Below are 8,333 nucleotides of genomic sequence, written 5' to 3'. Positions count from 1 at the left end.
CCTACTCATCTACCCCCTGTAGACAAAACCCTCCCTCTGCTCTAGCTATGAGGAGAACCTACTCATCTACCCCCTGTTGACAAAACCCTCCCTCTGCTCTAGCTATGAGGAGAACCTACTCATCTACCCCCTGTAGACAAAACCCTCCCTCTGCTCTAGCTATGAGGAGAACCTACTCATCTACCCCCTGTTGACAAAACCCTCCCTCTGCTCTAGCTATGAGGATTACCTACTCATCTACCCCCTGTAGACAAAACCCTCCCTCTGCTCTAGCTATGAGGAGAACCTACTCATCTACCCCTGTAGACAAAACCCTCCCTCTGCTCTAGCTATGAGGAGAACCTACTCATCTACCCCCTGTTGACAAAACCCTCCCTCTGCTCTAGCTATGAGGAGAACCTACTCATCTATAGTAGAGGACTATATGTGGAATAAAGCCTTGTAGTGACTCTGGTCTAAAGTAGAGGACTATATGTGGAATAAAGCCTTGTAGTGACTCTGGTCTTAAGTAGAGGACTATATGTGGAATAAATCCCTGTAGTGACTCTGGTCTAAAGTAGAGGACTATATGTGGCATAAAGCCTTGTAGTGACTCTGGTCTAAAGTAGAGGACTATATGTGGAATAAAGCCTTGTAGTGACTCTGGTCTAAAGTAGAGGACTATATGTGGAATAACGCCTTGTAGTGACTCTGGTCTAAAGTAGAGGACTATATGGGGAATAACGCCTTGTAGTGGCTCTGGTCTAAAGTAGAGGACTATATGTGGAATCGGTGCCATTTGGGATGCAGACGTAACAGTTTTCATCACCTCGACAGCTCCTCGTGCTAGTCTCTCTCTCCTCAACAACAGAGCCGTTTCTCCGGGCATATAACCTGCCTAGTGTCCATCCCGGGCTGTATCTGTCTCTGAGCTGCGCCCGCTGTTTATCTGTGAAGTATTCCCAGGCTGGCTCAAAACGTCCAGAACTAAGTATCCTATCCACCGATTACGAAGTATCCTAGAATCCCGGCGATTACTACAATAGCAACGAATATGAATCCAGCGATGCATGTGATCATTCCGTTATTGTCACCCCTTCATCTATCTCGTCCTTGGGCTCCTCTTCACAGATGGAAATGACGCCCACGGAGGAGTTCCCGACGCTCAGGGTGGATTTGAGCTCGGCGCCGGCCTCCTGCTTGGCCTCCACGGCCCACGGAGCCACCTGCACCTTCATCTCCATCTCCTCCATCATCTGGCCCACCTGGGTGATCTCAGCCTGGAGCTCCTTCAGGTCGGCAGTGTCGATGTTGCTGTCCGCGTCGTACTTCATGTTCTGCACAGACATGGCCCTGGCGGCCACCGTGGTGGTGCTGCCGGTCATGCCCGTCTGGATGAGGTGTCTGGTGGGCACCTTGAGGGGGAACTCCTGCCCTATCTCCAAGCTCCGCTTCATGTCCACTTCCAGTAGCTCCATGCTGCTGGTGAACAGCACCCATAGCCTCTCATACTCAGCCCGGTCGTCCTTGCTGGTGGTCTTGTCTTTGAGCAACTCGGTTAGTTTATTCCGGTTGGCCACAGCGAGCTCCTGGGCTTTCTTCCGGGTCTTCTTGAGTTCCTCGCGCAGGTTCTGAGAGTCCGATGTGCTGCCCAGCGCGATGACCAGGTGCCTGTAGCACGCTGTGACTTTGTTCAGAGCATCCAGCATGGTTTTACACTCATCTGTGCCCCCCATGGTTGTTTTTTAATTCAAATATAAGCCCACCTCTGATCTCCCCCGGCTACATTAAAAATGCATTCAATTAATTTTTTTAAAAGCGGTGCGCAACAACAACAAAAAAGGATGATGATCGCGAACCGCCAGACGCACCGTGGTCGGTTTTGAGCTCGATTCCACTGTCTTTTTTTATATTAGTTTTTAGTTTGGACAAGAGAACACCATCCACACGAATCCAGTCAAAGCTCTTGTCACAGCGAATTCCTCTCTATCCATGTTCCTGTCTGCGAGCAGCACAGAGAGCCGAGAGAGAAGCTTAGATATTAATGGACCAGTAAATGGCTTTACCTTCGCTCTTTTGCATTGGAGATTAGATGGCCGACAGCGTCAGAGAGACCAGCCCTCCCTGCCTGCAGAAAATAGATAGTGTATCAAAACATTTCTGTTGGTTTGTGGCTAATAATAGTCCAATATATTAGAGACTGTGTAGCGGATTCAGCTACAGGTGTTTCCTATTAAACATCAACTCCACAGTATCCAGACAGAACAACTCCAGGCAGCGTCGGCTCGCAAACAAAAAAATAACGGAAAGTCCATTAATGCCGTCGCCGTCTTCTTAGATGCACATCTGGATGGTGATGATTATATAAAACAAACACTGTTAAATGTCAGCTCAGCTCAGCGTGAGAGACAGACCGTTCCCGCTGGACGAACCAAATCAAACTGGTTGGTTGGTTGTCTAAGTATCGTGGGGCTGTTTCTTATTCATCTGAACGGAAGCCACTTCAGTCTGTCCACGGTGCTGTTTTAAACACCATAAGCGCTTTGTGTGGTCACATGCAGAACAAGACCGGAGCTTTCAGATGTAGGCATTCTGGAACATTGGACAGAGTAGAGAAGCCTAGAGATCCACTGATTGGTTAGTGAGAAAACATCTCCAGTGGGATACGTATTGTGATTGGTTAGTTATTCTCACACACACACAGCCCCCTCCCTCTCTAGACTACTGTATGTGGTGGTAGTGGAAGCCTTTATTAAAGTGATGCTCACAGATGAAGAGGACGCTGAGATATTAACTGTTTCACAAATTGTACCCTTTTCGCTACATGGGTGTGGTCTAAAGTAGTGCACTATATATTAGGGAATAGGGTGCCATAGGGCTCTGGTCTAAAGTAGTGCACTATATATTAGGGAATAGGGTGCCATAGGGCTCTGGTCTAAAGTAGTGCCCTATATAGGGAATAGGGTGCCATAGGGCTCTGGTCTAAAGTAGTGCCCTATATAGGGAATAGGGTGCCATAGGGCTCTGGTCTAAAGTAGTGCACTATATAGGGAATAGGGCTCTGGTCTAAAGTAGTGCACTATATAGGGAATAGGGCTCTGGTCTAAAGTAGTGCACTATATAGGGAATAGGGCTCTGGTCTAAAGTAGTGCACTATATAGGGAATAGGGCTCTGGTCTAAAGTAGTGCACTATATAGGGAATAAGGTGCCATAGGGCTCTGGTCTAAAGTAGTGCACTATATAGGGAATAAGGTGCCATAGGGCTCTGGTCTAATGTAGTGCCCTATATAGGGAATAGGGTGCCATAGGGCTCTGGTCTAATGTAGTGCCCTATATAGGGAATAGGGTGCCATTTGAGACATAATCATTGATCCAGCAGCATTCAGTCTGCTTCATAATGGATCATCACTGCAGGGTTGAAAAAGAGGAGGTCCATTTAGAGATCAGACCGTTGTTTTCCCAGATCAATGGGAGCTTTTCATCAATACAATATTTTCTGTTCTGCAGATTTGATTACATTTCTCCTAGTTTCCTTTCACTTTCAATTTTTATAGGATTACTTTTTATGACGGATTTGTGTGTGTGTTTGCATGCTTACCTGTGTGTCTGTGCATTTACAAATGTGTGTGTCCTTGTGCTGGTTTGTGGTGTGTGTGTGAGAGAGAGTGTGTGTGGTGTGTGAGAGAGAGTGTGTGTGGTGTGTGAGAGAGAGTGTGTGTGGTGTGTGTGTGTGAGAGAGAGTGTGTGTGGTGTGTGAGAGAGTGTGTGTGGTGTGTGTGTGAGAGAGGGTGTGTGTGGTGTGTGAGAGAGAGTGTGTGTGTGTGTGAGAGAGAGTGTGTGTGGTGTGTGAGAGAGAGCGTGTGTGGTGTGTGAGAGAGTGTGTGTGTGGTGTGTGTGTGTGAGAGAGAGTGTGTGTGGTGTGTGAGAGAGAGTGTGTGTGGTGTATGTGTGAGAGAGAATGTGTGAGAGAGAGCGTGTGTGGTGTGTGAGAGAGTGTGTGTGTGGTGTGTGTGTGTGAGAGAGAGTGTGTGTGGTGTGTGAGAGAGAGTGTGTGTGGTGTATGTGTGAGAGAGAATGTGTGAGAGAGAGTGTGTGTGGTGTGTGTGTGAGAGAGAGTGTGTGTGGTCTGTGAGAGAGAGTGTGTGTGGTGTGTGAGAGAGAGTGTGTGTGGTGTGTGAGCGCGCTCCTGTGACTAAGTACAGTACAGGGATGCAAGTTGTATCTGTTATGGATGTGATCTCTGCTGTGTAGAGGTGAGAGGCTCCATATCTGATCTGTCTGGAGGGTTGACTGGTCTGTCTGGAGGGTTGACTGGTCTGTCTGGAGGATGGAGTGTTGACTGGTCTGTCTGGAGTGTTGACTGGTCTGTCTGGAGGGTTGACTGGTCTGTCTGTAGGGTTGACTGGCCTGTCTGGAGGGTTGACTGGTCTGTCTGGAGGGTTGACTGGTCTGTCTGGAGGGTTGACTGATCTGTCTGGAGGGTTGACTGGTCTGTCGGGAGGGTTGACTGGTCTGTCTGGAGGGTTGACTGGTCTGTCTGGAGGATGGAGGGTTGACTGGTCTGTCTGGAGGGTTGACTGGTCTGTCTGGAGGATGGATGGTTGACTGGTCTGTCTGGAGGGTTGACTGGTCTGTCTGGAGGGTTGACTGGTCTGTCTGGAGGATGGAGGGTTGACTGGTCTGTCTGGAGGATGGAGGGTTAACTGGTCTGTCTGGAGGGTTGACTGGTCTGTCTGGAGGATGGAGGGTTGACTGGTCTGTCTGGAGGGTTGACTGGTTTGTCTGGAGGATGGAGGGTTGACTGGTCTGTCTGGAGGGTTGACTGGTCTGTCTGGAGGGTTGACTGGTCTGTCTGGAGGGTTGACTGGTCTGTCTGGAGGGTTGACTGGCCTGTCTGGAGGGTTGACTGATCTGTCTGGAGGGTTGACTGGTCTGTCTGGAGGGTTGACTGGCCTGTCTGGAGGGTTGACTGATCTGTCTGGAGGGTTGACTGGTCTGTCTGGAGGATGGAGGGTTGACTGGTCTGTCTGGAGGATGGAGGGTTGACTGGTCTGTCTGGAGGGTTGACTGGTCTGTCTGGAGGGTTGACTGGTCTGTCTGGAGGATGGAGGGTTGACTGGTCTGTCTGGAGGGTTGACTGGTCTGTCTGGAGGGTTTGCTGGTCTGTCTGGAGGATGGAGGGTTGACTGGTCTGTCTGGAGGATGGAGGATTGACTGGTCTGTCTGGAGGATGGAGGGTTGACTGGTCTGTCTGGAGGATGGAGGGTTGACTGGTCTGTCTGGAGGATGTAGCTTTCTCTTTCTGCATTATTGACTGGTCTGTCTTGAGGCGTATGGAGTCTAGTGATGGAGTCTAGTGATGGAGTATAGTGATGGAGTCTAGTGATGGAGTCTAGTGATGGAGCAGTGATGGAGTCTAGTGATGGAGTCTAGTGATGGAGTCTAGTGATGGAGTCTTTTGATGGAGTCTAGTGATGGAGTCTAGTGATGGAGCAGTGATGGAGTCTAGTGATGGAGTCTAGTGATGGAGCAGTGAATGAGTCTAGTGATGGAGTCTAGTGATGGAGTCTAGTGATGGAGCAGTGAATGAGTCTAGTGATGGAGTCTAGTGATGGAGCAGTGAATGAGTCTAGTGATGGAGTCTAGTGATGGAGCAGTGAATGAATCTAGTGATGGAGTCTAGTGATGGGGTCTAGTGATGGGGTCTAGTGATGGGGTCTAGTGATGGAGTCTAGTGATGGAGTCTAGTGATGGAGCAGTGAATGAGTCTAGTGATGGAGTCTAGTGATGGAGTCTAGTGATGGAGCAGTGAATGAGTCTAGTGATGGAGTCTAGTGATGGAGCAGTGATGGAGTCTAGTGATGGAGTCTAGTGATGGGGTCTAGTGATGGGGTCTAGTGATGGAGTCTAGTGATGGAGTCTAGTGATGGAGCAGTGAATGAGTCTAGTGATGGAGCAGTGATGGAGTCTAGTGATGAGGTCTAGTGATGGAGCAGTGATGGAGTCTAGTGATGGAGTCTAGGGATGGAGTCTAGGGATGGAGTCTAGTGATGGAGCAGTGATGGAGTCTAGTGATGGAGTCTAGGGATGGAGTCTAGGGATAGAGTCTAGTGATGTGTTATCCTGTTTTAATGGACTGGAGGACAGGGGACAGGAGGCTGGCAGGCCACTCTACCGTTTTTTTTACTGTGTCTCAAATGCACCCTATTCCCTATGTAGTGCACTACTTTTGACCAGAGCTCTATGGGGCCTGGTCTAAAGCAGTGCTCTATATTGTGAATAGGAGCGTATTCAGCCATTGTTTATCTTGCGTAAGACAACACCTGCTGAAAAAGGGCTTTAATATGAGCACTTCTATTATTGGTTGTGTTTGTACATTTTCATTCAAAACACACAAAGTCCTTAGTGGTGGTGAAAACAATCACCTCCTTTTGTTGACGATGAATGAATAGCCTGGAGCCTTTCTCCTCAAATCATGTTGAGCAGCTCTCCTCAGTTCGCTACAGTCGGTGGACAACGGCCGGGACAGTTTTCTAATAGGCTGATTCAAAGTCATCAGTTAGACGGTGTCACGTTCGTCATAATAATTATTGGACCAAGGTGCAGCGGGATATGGTTTCCACGTGTTTATTAACTGAAACGCACAAAAAAAACAATGAAGAAGGACCGAAACGTGACGACGAATAGCATGCTAACAGGCAACTACACATAAACAAGGTCCCACAACAAACAAACAGTGAGGAAATGGCTGTGAAAAATATGATCAGTTGCCTCTGATTGGAAACCATACCAGGCCAACATAGAAATACAACAACCTAGATTACCCACCCTAGTCACACCCTAACCAAACATAGAGAATGAAAAGGCTCTCTATGGTCAGGGCGTGACAGACACTCAACATCCTGGATCTGAATTGGCAACTCAAAACGTCCTCTGTTTTTATGGCCAGCTAAAACCACGATTTGGTCGTACAGTAAAGGGCATTATCCTCATTATCCTGTGATGAGAATGTCTGCCCAGCCCCCCTCTGCCTATGTCCTCGCTGTAGCCTGCTGCTGTGGTGAAGGGGAGCCGGTCTCCTCTTCCACGACGCACTTGAGAGACAAAAATGGGTTATGATCGTATAACATTTCAAAATGCAATTCTGGGAAAACCACAGCTTTGTTCCCTGGTCCCAGTTGAAGACAGGAGGGTCTCAGCTTTGTTCCCTTGTCCCAGTTGAAGACAGGAGGGTCTCAGCTTTGTTCCCTTGTCCCAGTTGAAGAGAGGAGGGTCTCAGCTTTGTTCCCTGGTCCCAGTTGAAGAGAGGAGGGTCTCAGCTTTGTTCCCTGGTCCCAGTTGAAGAGGAGGGTCTCAGTTGAAGCTTTGTTCCCTGGTCCCAGTTGAGAGAGGAGGGTCTCAGCTTTGCTTTGTTCCCTTGTCCCAGTTGAAGAGAGGAGGGTCTCAGCTTTGTTCCCTGGTCCCAGTTGAAGAGAGGAGGGTCTCAGCTTTGTTCCCTGGTCCCAGTTGAAGAGAGGAGGGTCTCAGCTTTGTTCCCTGGTCCCAGTTGAAGAGAGGAGGGTCTCAGCTTTGTTCCCTGGTCCCAGTTGGAGAGAGGAGGGTCTCAGCTTTGTTCCCTTGTCCCAGTTGAAGACAGGAGGGTCTCAGCTTTGTTCCCTTGTCCCAGTTGAAGAGAGGAGGGTCTCAGCTTTGTTCCCTGGTCCCAGTTGAAGAGAGGAGGGTCTCAGCTTTGTTCCCTGGTCCCAGTTGAAGAGAGGAGGGTCTCAGCTTTGTTCCCTGGTCCCAGTTGAAGAGAGGAGGGTCTCAGCTTTGTTCCCTGGTCCCAGTTGAAGAGAGGAGGGTCTCAGCTTTGTTCCCTTGTCCCAGTTAAAGAGAGGAGGGTCTCAGCTTTGTTACCTTGTCCCAGTTGAAGAGGAGGGTCTCAGCTTTGTTCCCTGGTCCCAGTTGAAGAGAGGAGGGTCTCAGCTTTGTTCCCTGGTCTCAGCTTTGTTCCCTGGTCCCAGTTGAAGAGAGGAGGGTCTCAGCTTTGTTCCCTTGTCCCAGTTGAAGAGAGGAGGGTCTCAGCTTTGTTCCCTGGTCCCAGTTGAAGAGAGGAGGGTCTCAGCTTTGTTCCCTGGTCCCAGTTGAAGAGAGGAGGGTCTCAGCTTTGTTCCCTGGTCCCAGTTGAAGAGCGGAGGGTCTCAGCTTTGTTCCCTGGTCCCAGTTGAAGAGCGGAGGGTCTCAGCTTTGTTCCCTTGTCCCAGTTGAAGAGAGGAGGGTCTCAGCTTTGTTCCCTGGTCCCAGTTGAAGAGAGGAGGGTCTCAGCTTTGTTCCCTGGTCCCAGTTGAAGAGAGGAGGGTCTCAGCTTTGTTCC

General features: G+C 49.3%; 1 protein-coding gene across 1 annotated transcript; it reads right to left on the bottom strand.

The window, feature by feature from the left end:
- Positions 1–298: 298 nt before the first annotated feature.
- LOC124035449 (regulator of G-protein signaling 9-binding protein-like) lies at positions 299–1,864 on the bottom strand. Its single transcript, XM_046348899.1, has one exon. The coding sequence runs from the start codon at positions 1,713–1,715 to the stop codon at positions 1,056–1,058; it is 660 nt and encodes a 219-aa protein (XP_046204855.1). The 5' UTR covers positions 1,716–1,864; the 3' UTR covers positions 299–1,055.
- Positions 1,865–8,333: the final 6,469 nt, after the last annotated feature.

The sequence above is a fragment of the Oncorhynchus gorbuscha genome, linkage group LG05 (genome assembly GCF_021184085.1).
Source record: "Oncorhynchus gorbuscha isolate QuinsamMale2020 ecotype Even-year linkage group LG05, OgorEven_v1.0, whole genome shotgun sequence".
Taxonomy (NCBI): Eukaryota; Metazoa; Chordata; class Actinopteri; order Salmoniformes; family Salmonidae; genus Oncorhynchus; species Oncorhynchus gorbuscha.
The sequence above is the reverse complement of the archived record's forward strand: the minus strand, read 5'-3'. Positions and strand labels throughout refer to the sequence as shown.